Source organism: Delphinapterus leucas, chromosome 5 (assembly GCF_059928025.1).
Source record: "Delphinapterus leucas isolate spDelLeu-1000000601 "Yukka" chromosome 5, BTC_Dleu_Yukka2, whole genome shotgun sequence".
Taxonomy (NCBI): domain Eukaryota; kingdom Metazoa; phylum Chordata; class Mammalia; order Artiodactyla; family Monodontidae; genus Delphinapterus; species Delphinapterus leucas.
The window spans coordinates 114,675,067-114,697,388 of NC_143133.1; the positions used below are offsets into that span (position 1 = coordinate 114,675,067).

The window sequence follows — 22,322 nt, forward strand, 5'->3', positions numbered from 1 at the left end:
TCTTTTTGATAAAATTCCTAAAAGTGGAATTTCTTAGTTGAAGTGGTTACACTTTAGAGATGCTGTCACATTGCCTTCCAAAAAAGTTGTATTAATGTGCATAATATGCCTAATTGCCCACTTATTCTGTTTGAAATTTTTTTATTGAAGTATAGCTGATTTACAGTGTTTCAGGTATATAGCAAAGTGATTCAGTTATACATATATATGCATATATATGTTTATATAGACATATATATTCTTTCTCAGATTCTTTTCCATTATAGGTTATTACAAGATATTGAATATAGTTCCCTGTGCTATACAGGAAGTCCTTGTGCCCGCATATTCTTAAGTACTAGGCTTCGTACACCATCCCAGGCATGGTTCTTGAGATTCAGACACGTAGTTACCAGCATTTAGTAGACAGCTCCACGTTGATGGTATCATCCAAACACCTCAAAGTCGACACATTCAGTCATCTCTCATCCCCTTATCCTCAAACTTCTCTTGGGGATTGTTTTTCTTAATTGAGACACCACATCCATCTAGAAGTTCAACTTTGAAGCTTGAAAATCCTTGACTACTTTTCTTCCCTTGCTTCCACTTCCCAGAAAAAAAAAAAAATCAGTTCCGTCACTTCTACCTTCTTATATCTCAGGAAGTCATTCATTTCAATAATCAATTGTGGTTTAGGATAATCCTAACCCATAGAATCACCATTTTTTAAATGTCCTACTGCCAAATCTCTTAATCACTCTTCATCCTCCAGGCTGGCTCTCATCTCATCCGTTTTCCTCATCTTGGTTGGAATAATATCTCTTAAGAGGCAAATACAATCTTGTGATTTCATCATGTTAAACAGTTCATAGCTGCCTCTTGCCTGGAGAATAAAAGCACAAGGTGCATAAGATATTCATGTGTCATCTGACCCTGACTTTTTCTCCAGCTTCATCTTTCTCCACTCACACCATCATCTTCTCCTCTCATTCCACCCTCCACGGTGAACCAGACCGAAGTTCTTCAGTTTCAGGTCTGCCTTGAAGTTGTTTTTTTTTCCTGAAGTCTTCTCCAACTCCTTGGCAAGGCCACATCTGCTTTTAGCCTCCCATGTACAAACATACCTAATTGCCTCTCTTCGCCTCTAGACTGTGTACTCTGGGGACATGGACTGTGTCTGTAACTAACTGTGTCAGGAACTAACTTGATAAGTGTTCCTTGAATGACTAAGTATATGAAGAAGTAAATAAAAGAAGTGAAAGCATTGTCTGTCAGAGGAGTAAGAGGATGAACAAATTGGTCTGCCTAAAGAGATCACTGTGTTGTAATTAGGTGACAGAAACATAGGGGCATTTGTGGAAAATGTCTTGTAGGCTTTCACACGGCCATTTGTCAGCTATTAGAATGTTTGTGTTTGCTTGCGCCTCACTAGGAAGTGAAAATATACTTTTACGTGTTCTGAAAGAGGAAAGCTGATGATTTTTATAAAAACAGCCAACCTAAAATCCGGTTCAATATTAGTAATGCAGTGGTGACTTTAACGTTTAAAAGTTGGCAGTATTCTTCCAATCACCTACCCAAAAGCTTGTGAAGCAAAGTATGATCTGAAGCAAGAAGCACTGTGTCAAGTGTAACAGTTCAAACTTCTTAAAAATTGAATCTTTCGGGCTTCCCTGGTGGCGCATTGGTTGAGAGTCCGCCTGCCGATGCAGGGGACACGGGTTCATGCCCTGGTCCGGGAGGATCCCACATGCCGCGGAGCGTCTGGTCCCGTGAGCCATGGCCGCTGAGCCTGCGCGTCCGGAGCCTGTGCTCCGCAATGGGAGAGGCCACAACAGTGAGAGGCCCGCGTACCGCAAAAAAAAAAAAAAAAAAAAATTGAATCTTTCCTTTAAAGAAAATGACTTTAATTGTAAATGAAAACAAGTTTGCTAAATGATCCTAGAAATTAGAGTGATAATAAATTCGGTAAAGACAACATTGTCTGAAAATGATAAAACACATAATCTTAACTGTGTGATGTCAGAAAATCACTGGGCTTTTACCCTTTAGTTTCCTTATCCGCACTGTGGATGTGACTGATTTCTGTTGAAGTCATTAGATTGTTAGAAAGAATGGTTACAATCTTGAGATTTTTGAGGAAAGACATATTAAGTGTATCATCACTCTCAGGAAGATAATTTGGATAATTTGACTTTACAATTAAATGTTTTAATTTCACACAATTATTAAGATATGACTTCTGGTTTTAGCTCAGAAGAAAAAGTTAATCAATAGGAATATTAGGAGTTAAAAATGTGGAATCTATAACGAACTATAGAAACATTGTTTTCTGCTTAAAAAACTAAATATGAAAAGAATATATGGTTTGAGGACTTATTTTCTGTAAATCAGGAGTTGCATTTCTTCTTCACTATAAACTAAAAAGATATTTGGAATCATGACATAGTTATGTCATCTTAACTAGTATGCTTTTAATCCAAGGAAGACCTTGTGTACTCAGATCAAATGCTGAGTAATTTTCAGCATGTTCTTTAAAGCTCTCTATTAGCTTAGATATTTAATATCCATCATTCTAGAGGCAGCAAACAGCAGAAAGGACAGTCATCTACAAATAAACTGCCAGAAAATTTTAAAAGTGCTGTATTTTCCAGAGCTTTAGAAACTAACTCTAGAGTATCTCATTCTTTGCAAGATTATAGTGAAAGTACTAACTTAAAAAACTGTACACGTGGGATTTATGTCATGGGAAAATCACACAATCATCTTGTGTGACATGAGAAAAAATAGTGTCATTGCAGAATCTTTATTAGATGGGACCTTGCCTAAGCTATTCCAACGTCTTCTTCCCCGTCAAGAGGCTTGCGTAAGTAAGTAGTTACTGCAGTGCTTCTGCTGAAGAAAGGTGGGTTGGCTTAGGGTGGTTTAAGCACAGATGTAGAGAAGGGGATCAGTTACAGAGATATTTTAAAGGACTTGGCAACTGTTTGGACTTTGTGTGTCTGTTTGGAGTAGGAGGTAAAAATCCAGAGCTGTCTAGGAAGACTCCCAGGCTTCTGTGCAGCACACCTGGGCAGGGTGGTACCATTCACTGCACCTTGGCTTAGGAACTCCAGCAACATAGAGCGGCTGGGAGAAAGAGAGAGAGGCAGAGAGACGACAGAGAGACAGAAGGGACAGATAGACAGACAGAGAGAATGAGAGAGAGAGAGAGAAGGGTTAAAGGATGGGAACCAAATCTGAAGGACCCTTGTTTGCTGTGTCGAGTCCTGGCTTCTCATCCTATAGGCTAGGTTAGGCTAAGAGGACTCATTGACAGGTTCTTATCTGGGTATTAACATGATCAGAGGCGCATTTTGAGTTACTACGTGGAGAGAACTAAGGGCACACAATTAGGCTATTATAATAGTGCTGGTGAGAGGAGATGGGTGAGTATGGAGTTGAAGAAGATTTAAGGAAATTTTTACAGGATTTAAATCCAATTGGATGAGGACTCGAGGGACTGAGCAGGGTTGAAAGGACTCAGGTTTCTGGTTAATATAACTGGGTAAATGGAAAATTCACGAGGAAAGGGAATACAGGAAATACACCATGTGTTTACCATGTTTACTTACTAAGATTAGTTGTCTATATTCAATATGAAAAGAAGTTTGGGGAAACAAGAAAGTTACTTGAGTCTGCCTTTTTTTGCATTAAAGAGTCGTTTAGATCTTAGAACTTACAGGGAATCTCAGATTACAAACTCCCCTATTTATTTTACCAATGAGAATAATGAGTTTCAGAGACTGAATCGCCCGTACAGCTAATAACAGAGCTGGAAAATCAGACTTCGGTGCCCAGTCTCAAGGTCTTCTATATGCATTCATCCTCATACAATCAATAGATTTTCAACACGAAATGTGTATGCTGTTAATGAATGAATGATGTTAGTTTACGGATAACCTTTCTAAGAATTGAGTTTTGCTACCCACCAGATAGAAATTTTTTAAAAGTTGATGCATTTGACCCTTTCTGGGCCTTTATGAGAATATAATTTTCAAAGTAAATTACTTTATCTGTACTATAAAAAAGAATGAATGAATTGATGTGGTAATTTTCACTCAGATCAGTTACTATTTTAATCTGCTAAAGAAAATAGTAAAATATTTTTAAGACTCTGGCCTTATTCTCTATCTACAGCTTTCCTAAATACACCCCAGGAAAACCACTTATTTAGGAATTATATATAATAAAAATAATTTTTAAAAAAGAAAATATTTCAGGTATTCAGAGATTCTATTCATAATGGTAAAATTTTAGAAACATCTTGAATGAATGATTAAGCAATCTTACTCTGCATCACTAAAGTGGAACACTATGTAGTCATTTAAATTAGTATGTGGATTATGAGGTATCTAGAGGTGTATATAAAAAGGTACTTGTAATAGAACAAGCAATTATGGGGCTTCCCTGGTGGCGCAGTGGTTGAGAGTCCGCCTGCTGATGCAGGGGACGCGGGTTCGTGCCCCGGTCCGGGAAGATCCCACATGTCGCGGAGCGGCTGGGCCCGTGAGCCATGGCCGCTGAGCCTGCGCGTCCGGAGCCTGTGCTCCGCGACGGGAGAGGCCGCAACAGTGAGAGGCCCGCGTACCGCAAAAAAAAAAAAAAAAAAAAAGAAATTATGTATACACAGAGGACAGGTATTGGTGAACGTTTTGGAAAGGATAACAAGTTAACTTAGAGTGGTAGAGATAGATACAGAGTTCTATTTCCTTTAGGACTTTCCTTTTTGTTTTCTAGCTCTCCTAGTTGTAGAATAAGAGAAATGTCTTTGTAAAACCCTTTTGCCCCTTCTACTTCCAGCAAATATGGAAAACTAGGTATCATGAAAAAAAATCTCCAACAACAAAATGCCTAGGAAATTTGGATGCAATGTGACATCCTTTTACATTGCTCTTAAATGAAGGTCTGAGCTCTCGGGAATGTAAAGAGCTATAGTACTGAGTGGTTAGTAAACAAACCCTGAAACTATGGCTACCTGGGCGATTTTTGCATATATTAACAATATAGAGCCTTAGATCCGCTCTAAGGAAGCAGGTATTTATCCCCCTTTTTCTTCTTCTCTGCTACCAGCCCTGGCTGTAGCATTTAGAGGACAAGTGTCATCACACTCATCCCGTGATTATCTTGCTGGCTAACTCCAGCCTTTTGCTTTTCTCAGTGCATTGGCTAAATAGCGGTCGTTAAATATTTGTTGCAAGCAATTTATGGTGAGATGATTTTCAAATTCTTTCTTATGTCTAATCTGTGTTATAAAATGGAATCGTACATCTTCTCTAATGAGCTTTGTTTTAATTAGAAGATGAGAACTTCTTCAATTATATTTTGTTTCAATATTTATATGCTGTACCTACCATTATTTTACTAAATAAAAGATGTTTCCTGTGTTAGTTATGGGATTGTAATTTTTTCAAATCTCAAATGGATCAATACCATGTTCATAAAATAGTAAGACACAATTAAGAGTTCAAACTGTGTATTAATAAAGACCTGCATTTGAATCCTGGTCCTACCATTTATAGTAGTTGTATGTTCTAGATCAAGTTACTTAACCTACTGAGTCTTCAATTCCTAAATCTATATAATGGGATAATATTTGTTGTTCAGAGAGTTGTTCTCATGACTAAATAAAATAATCACTGAAAAGAAATTAGCATAATTCTAGGCCCATATTATAGATCCAATAATTATTAGCTATTAAAATGAGAGAGAGAGAGAGAGAGAGAGAGAGAGGGAGAGATACTTGGATTATTAATGTAAATTCTACATTAATAACCCAAGTATTATAATATATTATTGGCTTTATAATAAATTTATAATAAATTATTGGCTTTATAATAATAATTTATAATAAATTATTGGCTTTATAATAAATTATTGGCTTTTTTAGAGACCCTCCATAAAAAATATCAGATTTAACAGGGGAAAAATGAAATGGGTCCTAAATATACCTTCTGTTTCCCTGCATTCTTATCCCAGAATCATGATTAATCACCAGCACTACAATACCATATGCTGGGAACACTTGCTTGTTTCCTGCAGCCTGTACATTAGATCTCCAGAATATATACATCTTGGGTAAATGAAACTTTGTACCTCTTGACCAATATCTGCCCATTTCCCACACCCCCAGACCCTGGGAACCAGCATTCTACTCTCTACTTGTGTAGAATAATGTGCAATTGACCTATTTTTTTAAGTGTATGGTTCAGTGAATGTTAGTTAATTTATAGAGTTATGTGATCCTCATCACACGCCAATTTTAGGACATTTCCATCACCTCTAAAAATATCCCTCAGGCCCATTTGCAGTCAGGGGAACATTTACCTTGCAGTGTATTTGGGAATGGTTTCTATTCTTAGACCTTATCTTACTCTGTACTTTAATTAGATGTATGAATGAATGAAGTCCAGGATGGAATTGAGAAATTTTTTGGATGGGAGGGAATCAGGGGACCTGGTTTGGGTGTTACTCCATCACATCTGCACAGAGAAGTGAGCATGAAAATACCAGAAGCCAAACTAGGCAGAAATAGGTCTACCAGACTCTTGGAAGTTGGCAGAGGAAATCAGTGCAAGTGAAACCAAGGATAAATGGGAATAGGCCATGGAAGGAAGTGAAAACTAATTGGACTTTGTCATATAATAGTGTCTGGGAACCTTTTGTTAGAGCAAGAATATGACGAAGGAAAGGATTTTATATATATATATATATATATATATATATATTACTTCTAATGGTCAAAAAATTGCAGGTAAGAACTTTCAAACTGGAAAGTGGGGTGATCATAGGATGCAGTGTGACCAGAGCCAATAGGGAAATTTCCTTTGAGGGCAAGTTGAGCCGAAATGAAATGAATTTTAGGTTTTTCCCCTTTAATTAGCATTACCTGTCACAGAGCTAATAAACAAGAGAGTCAAGCTTTGTTCAAAATGCTGATTCTAAAATTTCCAAGAAACCAATGTTTTTAGAAAGAGTAGTTTCTGAGACAAACATCAATTTAAGTTTAGATTAATTAACTAATTAATTAACTCAATTTATACAAGTGAAATCCATAGGAGGTAAACAAAACAAATACTGGTTTCCTTTAAGTTTCTTTTTCTAAGCAAAAAAAAAAAAAAAAAGGAGAGGACATATGGGGGAAAGCAGAGCTGTATGTTTTTTTACCTTCTGCAGTTTCATGAAGCACATTTTAAACCCTGTGAAGCCAGAAGGGTATATTCAAGTGCACTAAGCTGTAAATTTTCATTTATTATCCACATGGTTTTCTTCTCAGAACTGAAAGCACATCTGTCCCTCCCTCTGGATTCAAGAAATCGGTTTTTTTACAAGTAGTGCTTGAGTAGAGGAAAAAAAATAGAAGTGGAAATAGTCCTTAGATTTTTCTCCGGAGATTTATTTCTGCTATGGAGTGAGGCACATCACTCCATAGCATTTTTTTCCTGAGCTCATCAACCCTAATCTGCCCATGCCCCATCTCCCTCTGTTTTCCTTCCCTTTCCCCTTCTTCCTCCCCATCATCTCTCATCTGTATTTTTCCATGACTCCATTTGACAAAATAGTAGCTTGGTTGAGCAAATGGGTTAAGGAGTGGCCTGGGAGAAGGAAGGCACAGATAAACGGTGGAGCAAGTCCTTGGATTTGGGGTGTGGGCAGGGGACTAAGAAAGAACTGCTTTATTTCTCTCTCTTTGCCTGCTTCCCACCTCCATCCAACTAAGCACAAGTCAAGGATTTCAATGTCTCAGTATGGATGAAGGTGGGAGACCAGTTTGAGGCTACTGTAATAATCCTGGCGGTAGATGATGGTGGCTTGCACCAGCATGGTTGCAGCGAGTGTGGAAATACGTGGTTGGATTCTGCATATGTTTGGGAAAAAAAGGCAGAATTTTCTGAAAAATGTGGCAGAAATTAGGAGAGGAAGAGAAGAGACATTGGCCACATCAAATGAGCTTTGTGTGAACTATGATGGGGAAGAGGGTAGAAGGAGCTGGTTGTAGAGTATGGGGAGCAGATCAGGAGCTCAGTTTGGAACATGATAAGGTGGAACTGTCAAGAGGAGAGCTTTTGCTTTTAATGGAGTTCAGGGAAAAGTCTAGGCTGGAGATGAAGAAATTCGAAAATCATTAGTATAACTGAGGTTTTTAAACCACAAGATTAAATGAGAGTACTTAAGAAGGACATGTAGATAAAAGAAAGGAACACTAGAGGAGAAATAAGGAGGACTAGCAAGAAGTGACTGAGGTGGGATATACACACAAGAACATATATCATTGTTTTAATCATATTTTGGTTATCAGTTAGAGTTTATGAATATGAATATTATTTCACTATGTGAAATATCTCAAAAATGACACCTCTAGTAGTAACAATATGCACATGAGCATATGAGTATGGCTATGTGTATATGCTAATTAACTGGATATTAAATAATTTAAATAAATATATATTAAAGTGTATATATTGACATACATATATACTCTCATTCACTGTTTCATCAATATAAAAATATGATGACAATAATTTCAATTTTTATTATCTGTGATTTGCTATATTATTTATCTCCTATAAAATATTCTTTGTCCAAGCAAATATTTTGTCTTTCTTCTGCTTTTGCCTGATTGATAGTTGATTCAAGTGTTTGGGTTCAGTTTAAATTTCAGACCACTATAAAACAGAGTTTAGCAATATTCTTTTTATCTCAATAATTAATTTATACTCATAACTTTCTATTTAAGAAGCTCTAACTGTTCAAATATATGACATGTTTAAAGAGTAAGGCACTGAATACATAGATGAAATTTATGTATACTTAAAATTATTTTGTGGGTGGTGGGCTTCTTTTTCCATACCATACTGTTTCATCCTGGACACCAACATTGGCTCTTATCGTGGAAAATGAATCTTTCAGCCTCTGTAGGTAAGATGCTCATCATTAAAAGGCTTAACCAGGAGAACCAATGCCTGCTACATAACTCTTCTCAAATAGAAACTGACTCAGGAACAGGGGGCCAGGAGTTATGGTTAGGTCCCATGATGGTGATTGAAGAATGTATTGGGGAAGGAGAAGAAGAGGGTGGAGAGTATATTGGGAGGGAAAAGATGAAAGGATGATGGGGGCAACACTGGTAATGAGAAGTGAACCAAAGCATTTTGTGCTGAATATAAAGATGAAGCACAACAGAAACAGGCTCATAGACCTAGAGGACAGACTTGTAGTTGCCAAGGCAGAAGTGGGGTGGGGGAGGGATGGAGTGGGAGTTTGGGGTTAACAGATGCAAACTAGTATATATAGAATGGGTAAAGAACAAGGTCCTACTGTATAGCACAGGAACTATTTTCAATATCCTGTAATAAACCATAATGGAAAAGAGTATGAAAAAGAATATACATATATGTAACTGAATCACTTTGCTGTACAGCAGAAATTAACACAACATTGTAGATCAACTATACTTCAATTTAAATAAATAAATAGATGACTAATAATGCACAGAATTGTAAAAAAAAAAAAAAAGATGGAGTGCAAAAGTAGCCTTATAGAAGGCATTATGAAAATGAGAATGAGTTAAGGATAAGAAACTTAGAATAAGGAACTTTTATCGGAGTCACTGTGTAGTGTGATCAGAGGTGTAGAGGGCAACTCACAGTCTAAACAGTGCAGAGGGTATTTCTAAAAGTGCTCAGCTGTCCCCCTGCATCAGGATTTCCTGAGATGCTTGTTACGAAGACTACAACCTACTACAGCAGAATCTCTTGGTGTTGCCAGGGCACCCGCAGTCTTTATTAAAAATACCCAGGCCCTGACCTCATCCCCGAGTGAATCTTACGCCTATTCAAATTTGAGCACCACTGAACTAGGGTGTAAGGAAAGAAGATGTAAGAAATAAATCTTGGCAGTGTATTTCCTCCAATGGAGAGGAGACTCAGGGAATTTGCAGAGTAGGAAATATGTATAGAGGAGTCAGAAAGAGGGCATAGGAGTGAACAGGTGAGAGGCCAGGAATGACACACTCAGAAAGAGGACAGATCTGTGGAGAGAAGGAGGGAAGACCACACTGGCCTTGAGAGCTCTAGCTTTCCCAGAGCTAAGCCATGGGAGGCCTATCCATCCCCATATGATGAAACCAGAAAGCAAATTATAATAACAGAAGAGCAGATCAGTGACAAGGGACCACAGAGAAGCCCTCACAGGCTGCTTTCTGTGTCTAGTCCTTAGTAAGTCCTATTCTCAGCTGTAAAAAGTGCTGGGTATTAGATATCATCCCCACCCTGGTGACACATCAATATCTTTATTCATTTATTTTTTATTGAAGTATAATTAATTTACAATGTTATGTTAGTTTCAGGTGTACAGCAAAGTGATTCAGTTACACACACACACACACACACACACATTCTTTTTCATATTCTTTTCCCTTGTAGGTTATTACAAAATACTGAGTAGAGTTCCCTGTGCTATACAGTAGGTTCCTGTTGATTATCTATTTTGTATATAGTAGTGTGTATATGTCAGTATCTTTAGATAATCATTTTCTTTGCGGAAATAACATGGAGTTGTTTGATTTTCTAAAGACTGCAGTGGATTGAATTTTGTATCCAGTCTGAGTACAGAGGGGGACATCCCAGTTCATGATTTTTGTTAAAGGCTTCAGCACAGTCCCACAGATCAGATGAGCCACGAAGAGACAGAGATAATTGGCCTGGACTATTGTTTTCTTTCTCCTCCTCGCCATTGTTACTTGTCATCTGCTTCAGTTTGCATTAAAATAAGTGGTACGTTTTATTTTTAAGCTCCTGCTTCTGAAATTTAAAAAAATCTACAAGAACAGAATTGAGTGAGTTCTCATCAGTGTCACAGGATAGCCATGTGTTTCTTAGCTTTTAGACACTTGTATCCCTCATTCATCAACTTCTTGTCCTATCTCCTGAATAGTCCAAGCACCAAGGTCATTTTTAAAAATAATTGTGAAAAAATAAATTAAATAATAGAAATATTTATTATATTGTCTCCCTGAAGAAACCGATACTTTGCCCTGAAAATCATTAGTGTCAAGGCAAGGGGAGAGTGCTTTCTAGATGTTAATGTGTCTTATTGGATGCTAATATTTCAAAATAAGAAATGGAATTATGGGAATGTTAATAATTTAGCTGGTAAATGTAAAGAAAATATTCAGTAAATACTCATCACAGGTTGCAAGGTGAAACCCAGCAAAGGGCTCATGTGCCCACGGTTCAGAAAGCCAAACTCTGAGAGCAAAGTGGAGATTTATTGCAAGGCACCAAGCAAGGGAGGGGGAGGCAAGCCTCAGGTCCACTCCAACTTGGTCTTTGAGTTGGAGATTTTTTTAAAGGGGGGAAAAAAAGGGGGTCGGGATTAATCATCCTCTTGTGATAGCCCTTAATCTTTAATCATAGTTTTGGGGAGTCAGGATAACTGGTTTATGATTCTCAGACCCGGTGGCCATGGCTTGGGGTCCTGTTAGCTCATCCTGCCCTGGAGAAACAACCTGAGTTTGTAAGTTAATGATGATATCGACAACAGCAATTTTAGTCATCTGACTGGTCAACGAGCACAAGACTGAGGTCAGAGGAGACAAGAAAGGGAATAAAGTTTTGGATAGAGACATTAATCATAAATTATAATTGATTAATAATTAATCCTAAAGTTCTCGGTAAGGGAACTTTGTTTTGGGGGGACTTGGTTTCAAAGATGCTATGAAAAAAGCGTTGATGATTGGATATAAAGGGATATGACCAAGTGTTGCACCCACTGTGTAAATGCACCATCCATGGCCACTCTCTTCTTTTTCTTTGGCCGATGTTTTGCTGTTTCACTTCTTTCCCTGCTGGAATGCCTCCTTTGTTTTTCCTATAAAACTGGCCAAAGACTCCTTCATTCCATGGAATTCTTACATCCGTAACATGCTTGACCAACTCCTAAATGATGACTATAAAAGTCAGTCATTCTTTCATTTGTAATCAATTTTAGGTATTTTTACAAGTCAAATGAGAAACCACAAGGGGAACAAAAAAGGTGATGAAAAAGATAGCATAATGGAATTTTTATGCCGTCATGTCCCTTTTCTATCCAATAAAATTCTCCATATGCCCACTTGGCATTAATTTATATTCTCCCCATTTCTCAGCTATTAAAATGTATGCCCCTTGCCCTAAGTATCATGGGAGAAAATGTACACAGTAATTATTAAATGCTTGCTCTGTGTCAGACATTTCACACGAATGATGACCAATCTTACCCACCTCTTAGAACTGTTTGCATAATTATTCCCACTTTCCTGTTGTGGAAGCTAAAGGCCGCCCAAGATCACCTAGCTAGTAAGTGGTAGAGCCAGGATCTATATTCATATTGGCCTAAACATAAAGGCTCATACTTTTCTCTCTGTACTGTGTGACCTCAAGTTCACTAATAATTATTAATAATATTAATACTAATTTGTTTTGAATACTAATCCTTGACATATGTAATCATGAAGAATCTTCCTAGTGATTGAGCGAGGACTGGATTTATTTCAACTAGTCTTACAAAATATCTTGGTCATTTGACTTTAAACACTCTTCAGATATCACAAAAATCTCTTAGAATAGTTCTTATCTGTTCAATAGGAAGTAATGCTATTTGGAGTTCTGTTTATCATTTGCCATCTGGTACTAACTGCTGAAAAGTCTTTCTGCTCGTTGTGTAACTTGCCTTTATCTTTGTTGTTGCAGTACTGGATACCAGTTTATTTACTATTCACCTGAAAACACAGCCAAAGCAAAAGAAGTTCTCAGCAACATCAATCAACTACAACCTCTTATAGCAACCCATGCAGACCTACTGCTTAATTCTGCAAGCCAGCATTCTCCAGACAGCTTGAAGAATTCTTTAAAGATGCTTTCAGAAAAAGTAAGACCCAAATCATCACTGCAGTGGGGAAAATGAAATACCCAAACCCCCGTTGGTACTGCTTTCTGCATACATTGCCTTTCATACCATCTGGAAATGTAAAATAGACTAGGTTAAAAAGTCAGCTTCAGAGTATTGCCACAGGATCAAAATGAATTGGCCTCATTCTCTTTTCAAATTTTACTGAACATTAATTTTTTTTTCCTAGTAGGAAACGAAACCTATTACTGGTTGAGGTATATTTTCTCTTTTCCTTGACATCTTTCATTCTCTTTGGTTCCTGGTTGTATTAAATGAATTAAATTAGATTTTGAAAATTATTTTCTCTGGTGATCACCTAACTTTGATGCATATGAAGCTACCTTTGAGTCAGAAGGTCACTTCATTTGAGAGCAGAACGTTCATGGGGATTCTTATCAGTGACATGGGGTAATTCCTCTGCCTCAGTTTACTTTCTGTAACATTATCAACTGGGAGAAGGTTCTAAAAATTTCTAAAGTATTAGTTATTGTTTGAAATGTAGTAGGACCTAGGTCTTAATTTTTCCAAAGGTGACTTACATTTGTATATGTAAAGAGGAATGGTAGTCTGGCATGGGGTAAACACTCAGCATCAATTTCCATAATGAATTAAGGCATCTGAATGATATGGAGAACCAAGATAGCAAAAGTCAAATTGCAGCTTGAATAGAAATGCAAAGTCAAGTATCCTAGAGTCCAATTCCAGTACACTCTTTCGTAACCTCTGCATTCTGAGGACATCTTGAAACTTATTATGAGATACTTCCAATGAATATGCCCTTGAAGAAACTGACCAAAGACAATTTTTACGGTAACATTTTAGAATAAGATAACACTGTAGTTCTTTGAGTCCCTGAAGAACAGATTCATAGAAACCTGAATACTATATCTGTATATATTTTTGACTCAGATACGTTAATTTATAATAATAATAATACCTTGCCCTTATTTAACATTTTAAAGTCTACATTTTCACATATTTTTCTCATAGGATATAACCAGTATATATTTTCAGAAAAAATTAGCTAATATGTATTCACAAAGGTCACGTAAATTGTCTAATAACTTAAAAAGTGAAAAATCAAAACCCAAGACTTCCAGTTCAAAATGCAACCTTCCTTTCATGCCAGAACAGGTATCTCCATCAAGAAAAGGGAGGAAAAAATTGACCCAAATTTTACAACTACCTACGTTGTCAAATATTTTGCTAGTGACTTCAGTGACTTAGGTTATTTCATTTAACCTTCAAACTGTGGGTCCATGTTATCTCCATTTCACAAAGCAAAAGATTGAAGCTCAGAGAAGTTTTAAAAATGTGCAAAGTCATGCAACTAAAGTCAAACCCAGGATTCAAACAAAACTAGGGCTCAGACCCAGGTCTGGTTGACTCCAGAATGGAAACCCTTTCTGGTATCCTCCCATGCAATATATGTTTTGATATTTCCTTTTATAAAAATTTTTTAAAAAATTGTTAGACAAACTTCTCAACAATACTTAAGTATTCTAATAGTCAATGAATATGTTATGGCTAAGAAAAAGGAAAAAAAAGAGGAGGGTGTCGCATACAGTAAAATAATAGAATTTCTTTTTGGTTCATTTCTTTTTTGGATTTGTAGGTGAGGTGAGGTTTTCCTGGGTTCACCTAAACAGAAAATTCTAGCAAATAGAACATCACTGTGGTGATTTCAGAGCAATATTTGTATTCTTCCCGTGCATTGGACAGGGATTTGTCATTTCACAAATCCTTCACATCTTGCTGCTGTGATTTGGGAGCGTGGCAGGGCATGTATTTTCTCCTCCTTTAATTCAGCATTGCTCCAACTTTTTTCCCTATTTTTTTTGTTTGTTTGTTTGTTACTGAGTAGACAAGCTTCGTCTACTAAGAAATCTGTCAACACTTGAAATCACGAGGATTTTTTAAAGTTAAATTTGCAAGCAATGCATTTCTTTAAGAATTCAAGCCCAGAATTTCAAAGAAGTATCTAAGTTAACAGAGCTTTGCATAGTGTACGAAGATAGTTACTAGCTCGTGGTTTAAAATAAACTATGATCCATGAATCTAGCATAAAAGATCAATCATTTTAGTGGCATCTTAAATTTTAGTGTAATTTAATATTAGCAAGATTTAACTTAGAAACATTTCGTGTTTAAGACCAGGGACTTGCACACTGTGGATTAGAGAATAGGTCTTTTCTTCATTGATAGTCCCCTTGTTTCTTTTAATGAATCTGCACTGACATGTTTGGAAAATAAGTTCTTGAGTTGTTTTCTTAGGAACTCATCCATAGGGCATAACTGAAATTTCACAATAAAATTTACTATAAATTTTTCATATCCTAATGTGCACAACCTCAATTAAGTTGTTCTATTTTTTAACAAAATAGTTCTTAAAAAAAGAATCTTCTGAAGGATAACTGGATTTGTTTGCTGCATATCTTTATGAAAATATTAAAGAATTATTTAATGTTATGATGTATAGGTTTATAGCAAAAGACAAACTCCGACTTTACATAACTAATCCCAACAGAGAAAACAAAGCATAAGCCAAATTTTTAACATAAGATATGAAAAGTTAATAATAGAGTGGGATAAAAAAATGCATTTTCCTTTTTTCTAGACTAAAATTATACAATACTGTGACAAAAAAAAAGGAGAGAGAAAGAGAAAAGTAACGTAAAGAAATTCAAAATGAAAACGTAAGGACACAAATGTAGGCATGTATCTCATTACTCAGATATATGTGTGACATTAGTTTCAAATGCCCATCATAGTCTCCACTCCATAGAGATTGATAGACCTTGTTTAGAAAGTCATTATTATTATGCTCATCACAAAGCAGTATTGAGCACCCAATTATGTGTGGTATTGTACTCAGTGCTGTATGACAAATACTACACAGTATTAATTTTACAGTCTAAGAAATTAAAAGCATGGACTATTTCACAACACGGCAATTGTGAAATGGTAAACAACAACAAAAAAGGATTTGGTCACAAATATTAGAGGCTTTGCTCACAATATATTTGAGAAAACCCAACACCTTCCAATTCCTAGTATCTTTTCAACCTTAACATAGTATACCAAAGCATTCTGCTGTATTCAAAGAAAGAAACAAGCATTCCATTCTAAAACTTAACTCAGGATTTTCTTAAGAAATGTTCCGTTTTCCTTAATAACAATGCCAGAAAGTCAGTGTGCTAAGAAGTTGAAGATGTATATTATATACAGCACATTGATTACGTTGATTAGTTAGGTACTGAGAAGGAATTTCTTATTGTTCATTCACTTCCACTACTCTCTCTCAATCCCAAGTTGAGTAGAAGAATTCAGTGAGTTTTCGCTTGTTTTTTATAGCTGCTGAAAGTATATGTCTACGTATACACACATACTAAATTCTAAGGGAACTTGAAAGTAACTAGTGTTAATGAAGGTGAAATTTCAGGATTAGAACTTATGTTTCTTCTTTTCATAGTCTCCCTCATATGGTCAATATTTAATTGGTGAAATAAGTGCTGTTATATAAAAACAAAACTGTGTTTATTAGACTATTAAAAACAAGTAAAATAAAGGTAAGAAAGTAAAATAATATTAAGAATGATACTTATACATAAAATACATGGAATTAGAACTTCTGTTTCTGGCCATGGTAGGGTAATATGGATCCTCTCAAACGACAAAAGGACAGCTAGACAAAATGTATAAAATAATGGGTTTTAGGCATTGGAAAATAGGCAGCACAGGAAGATGACAAACTATGTGACCTTATAATTGCCTTGTTTCTTCCTGGAGGCAGTTTCCAGGCTGCAGCACAAGGAGGGAGAAGCCAAACAGCAACTTCTCAAGTTGAGGAGACAGAAAGTGGAGTTCAGGAAAAGCCAAGATGGCTAAAATTTGCAGAGCAGAGTACCAAGAAGGAGGGAGCTGCATACAGAAAGAGCCTTGGACATCTGTAAATGGGTGCTTTAAAATCTTTACCTGAGTACTGATTTGCATACGCATGTGAATAAACTATCAAAATCCAGGGAAATAAGTACGAGAAATAAGCATACAAAAGAAGTCCTGGTGGTCATACAGGACTCGGAATGGTTTATCTCCTGACCAGCAGAGTGAGAAGACTTTGTCACACATAGAGCACTGCATAGAGCCCTCAGAAGGGCATGGCCCTAGTAGTGGGGCTAACTTAGTCCTAGATTAAAGGCTGCTCTTGATTCACTCTAACAAGGCTTAAAAACAAGGTTTGAAATGATCTTACTGAGCCCTTCTGGTGTGAAGTAACTTAACTTCATACCAAAACAAAACCCAACATTTTTTAAAAGAATACAATAAAATATAGCAACAAGAATGTAAACTCAAAATGCCCCCAGCATTCAACAAGCATATACCAAGCATGCAAAGAAGCAGGAAAATATAACCTGTAACTAGAAGAAAAATTAAGCAATAGAAACAGACCCCGAAATGACAGAGATGATGCAGTTAGTAGGTAAGAACCTTAACATGGCACTTATAAATATGCTCACATACTTATGAAAGCAAAGAAACATATAAAAAGGATGAGGAGAAAAAAAGGAAAATTAAAAAAAAGAATCACATAGAACTCAAAGAAAAGCGAAATATAATTTCTGAAATAAAAATATTGGTCACTTCAGAAGAATAGGTAGTGAACTTGCAAACATAGTATTAGAAAATAATTAAATGAAGCACAAAGAGAAAAATAACTGAAAATGATAAAACAGAGCATGAATGACTTACAGAACAATACCAAGATATCTAACATACATATAATTAGAGTCCTAGAATAAAAGAAGAGGGGGACAGAAAAATATTTGCAGAAATGATGACCAAATTTTTCAAAATTTGATGAAATAATGAAACTACAGATCCAAGAAGCAAAATGTACTCCAGCAGAGTAAATATTAAAAAAAGAAAGAAACACAGGTATTAAATTGCTGAGAAACAGAGGTAAAGAGAAAATTGTGAACAACCAGAAAAGAAAAAGAAAAAAAAAGGCACATGTGCAGAGGAACACAAATGAGAATTGTGAAAGACTTCTTATTAGACACTATGCAAACCAGAAGATAATGGAGTAACATCTTCAAAATACTGACGTACATAAAAAGTTACAATTCCATATCTAGAGAAGATGTCCCTCAAAAATAAAGGTGAAATAAAGATCATTTTAGACAAAAACTGTGAGATTTCATACCAGACTTGTACTATGACACATTTTAAAGGAAATGATCCTTTATACAGAAGGAAATGATACCATGGAAAATTTGGATCTACACAAAAGAATAAAGAGTGCCAGAAATGGTATGTATGTGGACAGAATTTTAAAAATCAAAAGTTTAATTTACTTAAACATATTTACTCTTTAAAACAAAAATAATATTCATTGCATGGTTTGTAACATATTAGTGTAAGCACAGATATATAGATCAACAGAATAGAATACAGAATCTAGAAATAGACCCATACATATGTGTTTAATAAATTTAGACAAAAGTGCAAAAGAAATTCATTGGGGAAAGGATATCTTTTTAACATATAGTGCAGGAACAATTGGATATCCATATGCAGAATAAACCTTTCCTTATGTTTACTTCACACTTATATAAAAATTGATTAAAAATGGATCATAGACCTTAATATACAAGCTAAAAGAAAAAAAACAAACAAATAAATAAACAAACATCTAGAATACAACATAGGAGAAAATTTTTGTCGTCTTGGGTTAGGCAAAGATTTCTTAGAACACAAAAAGCATGAACCAAAAAAAAAAAAAAAAAACGATATGTAAGACTTCTTCAAAATTAAAAACTTTCATTAAAGTTTTCAGAAGACACTATTAAGAAATTGAAAAGGCAAGTCATAGACTAGGAGAAAATATGCATAAAATAGGTACCTGACAAAGGACTTGTGTCAGAATGTATATTCTTACAACTGAATGATAAAACAATTAAAAATGAGCAAAAGAATTGAAAAGACAGTTTATCAAAAAGACAGATGGCAAATAAGCACATGAAAAGATACTCATCATTATTTGTTATTAGGGAAATGCAAATTTAAACTAAAATGAGGTACCACTAACCGCCCACTGGAATAGCTAAAATCGAAAGGGCTGAGCATAGGAAAAGTTAGGAAGGATATGGAATAACTGGAACTTTCATCTATCACTAATGGGTACACAATTGTTGGCAGTTTGAAAAACAGTTCATCGGTGTCTCATAAAGTTAAAAGGTTTATATATGAACTATCCATCTCACTCCTAGTTATTTACCCAAGAGAAGGTCTGTTCTGTAGGTACTGAGAAGGTTGTTAAGGGCGGAAGGCCTGGAGGCTTGCTTTGTGAAGATCATCCTCAGAGCCGTAACTAGGCTGAGTAAGGACAGAGAGATTTGAATTATTGAGCATCACAATATCAGTAATGCTTTGGGGGAGCTTGATAGAATACAAATTCTGATTCAGTAGTCCTGAGATGGGACCCAGAAGTCAACATTTTAGTGGTGGTGACCTTGGATAACATCCTGAAAAAAGAAGAGCTAAAGAAAAGTAAATCAACCAGTAAGAAGACTATGGAAATATCAACATGGAATGCAGAAAGGATATTAACTAGGATTAGCTGTGGGGATATAACGTAAGGGTCAATCTTTGAAATTATTGAAAATATCTAACTACTAGAAATTGATCACTAACCCAGAAAATAAATATTACTGAAAATGAGCCAGACGTTTGGACTCAGAGTTGCTGAGTAGTAATGATACCACTCAGATGGAAAACAGGGAAGAAAACATTTATTTGAAAAACTTGAGATCGGGCTGGGACTTCTCAAAAAGCTTGCAGATGGAAACCCTTGACCACGCTGATTCAGGAGGTAAGCAGAAATGGATTTTGAAGACCTTGGCATAATAAAAAATGATACTTGAAGTTATGGAAGAAGGGGTTACGTCACCAATGGAAAAATGCTTTTAAGAATGTGGTTTAAGGCCCCTTGGGGTCCACTTACCACATTTTGAGTGAGCAGGGGATTATGAGTCACCGGCAGAAACTGAAAAGGTCAGTCAAGAAAGAGAAGCATAAATAGAAGAGTACAGTTTTCAGTGAACTCCCATAAGGGTTTCACAGATAGGCGTTGTCATTTTGTACATACTGGGGAAAAGTTGTTATGTGATTTAGCCAAGGTCAAGTGGATAATTTATATAAGCTGCCCAGATGTCAGGTAACTCTCCTGGCTGAAAGTTCAATGTTCTTTGCTTTAGGGAATGTTAAACACATATCAAGGTACTAATGTCAAGTATAACACTATGAAATAATTGAAGCATATCAAATTTTAAAATAAGCAGGATTCTTTTTTTTCCATATACATGACTACTAAAATGATAATTACTTGTTTATGGTATTTTGTATTGCAGGTGAGATTAGGCATGGCCTTGAATTTTTTCAGTGACTCTAAGGAAATTCTAAATAGAATGGGACTTTGCTTAATTTGTTGAGTTCTCTAGTTTAAAAGAGTGTTTTTAAATGAACATATTCTAACTATTCCCCTGGCATTAGTATTCAGGAAACTAGGAAATGTATCCCCAGGAGAAGTAATTTTTAGTAGTTTTGTACTTGCAGATAATTCTGTGTGTTACTTTGAAGGATACTTGTATGAGCATATGAATTGGACAAATGGCAGAAAGGCAAGAAAACATTTTCTTTTCTTTTTCTTTTTTAAATATAGAACTAATGAAATAGATCTGCCTTGGGTTCAGAGTTTATGCTTTTTTACTATAATCTTACACTGATAATTTAAATTAATTGCTTTGCCCACCCTTACAATAATATTTAGTCAGCCTTTCTTCTTTCATTACTATAGTTGGAGCTAAGTAAGAAAAGGAAGAAGGCTTTCGGAACTCTGAGTCAATAGGCAGCTCAGAGAGACATGGTCACCTCCTTCCCTGATGCTTAACTTCCCTGGTATTATCTCAGTTGTAAGAACAGCAACATACACAGGTGTTAGGATTGTGTGATCACCTTAATCTCTTCAAGCTGATTTATTTTGATGGTAAAACACCTGGGTCTATATTGGTCTACCTTTACCAAGTAATACCAGTCAAGAAAAGTAAGACTTTTTCCAGGTCATGATGTAAATTGCAATGGAATATTTTGCTATTTTCTAACAGAATACGATTCTATGCACAGGATCTGGGTGATCCACAGAGTGTCCAAGGAGTCAGATACATGTTTCAGTATACACACAAAGTAGAAGATCAGCTTTTATTGTGTTTAATATTTTGTGCATTATATTCAGCTACCCTGCCCCAAAATTCTAGGTTGTAAAACTGCAAGAATCTACTGTATTATCTCCCATGTCTTTGGTGCTAAATCAACCCAAATGAGATTTGAGTAAATTAAGAGGAAACTCTGTGTGTGCATGCTATGGGAAGAAATAGTGGTGATTACAAGAACCATAGGGAATTTCATTGGGTTTGAATAGTATTCAGCTACATAGTAATTAGTGAGTGTTATGGAGACTGGAGCTGTAGTAGCAGGAAGTCAAAGAAGTCAATCTGTTTTGCTCCAAAAATAAATCAAAAGAATTTATCAAGAAGAAACTATCAAGAAAAATAGTTAGGTTAAGCTGAGTGGAAGTAAATTCACATTTTTAATATTTAAATTCACATTGACAGACACATCCATGCTGTCTGGAAAATTATGTAAACAGCATGTTCCCCCATTTTGCTGTAACTATACTGACTTGTACTGTTTAGCCAACTTTTTCATCTGTTCTTTTAATGAAAAGAGCTCTGCCTTATTTTTATTTTCTTAGTTATTATAAAATTATTTTCCAACCTCTTATTCTAATATAGCCTCTTTTTACCATATTTCTTGTCTACTTACCTTCAAAGTGCCTTCAATATGACTAACAGATTAAAAGAGTGTTTAAAACATCCATTAAAATTTCACGGGGCAGAGAGTTAACATCAGCAATTGTGGACACAATTAACTATGAGAGCTGGTAGATGTTCAGAACACATGGGGAGCCAGAGTTAGAGAAGAAGGGGAAGAAGGACAGAAGGATCGAGGCTGAGGGTCATGGTGGATGGTGTGGAGTAAGGAAAATACTGCTGAATTTGTTAGAAAACTTTGACTCTGTTCCCTTTGTGCTGCCAATCAGCAGTCTTCCCTAGAACAGATCATCACACTTTTTTCGTCGTTTTTTTATCTGGTTAGTGAAGAGGTCCACTCAACTCCCTTCTAGCTCTAGAATTTCACGATCCACTGCAAAGATATAACTATGCAGATATGACAGGGTCTTATGAATTAGTTGCTTATTTTGAACTTGGTTTAACTGGTTTTCTGTAATTGTCCACACTCACAACAGGGAGATTCAGA

General features: G+C 35.9%; 1 protein-coding gene across 8 annotated transcripts in view; it reads left to right on the forward strand.

Annotated features, from left to right (window-relative positions):
* INPP4B (inositol polyphosphate-4-phosphatase type II B) overlaps positions 1 to 22,322 on the forward strand; it is a 701,292-nt gene that overhangs the window by 548,627 nt on the left and 130,343 nt on the right. For all 8 annotated transcript variants that reach the window (XM_089911312.1, XM_089911308.1, XM_089911305.1 and 5 more), the window contains one exon: positions 12,750 to 12,927. In XM_089911312.1, the coding sequence (XP_089767438.1) occupies positions 12,750 to 12,927 (178 nt within the window). The remainder of the gene's footprint in view (positions 1 to 12,749; positions 12,928 to 22,322) is intronic.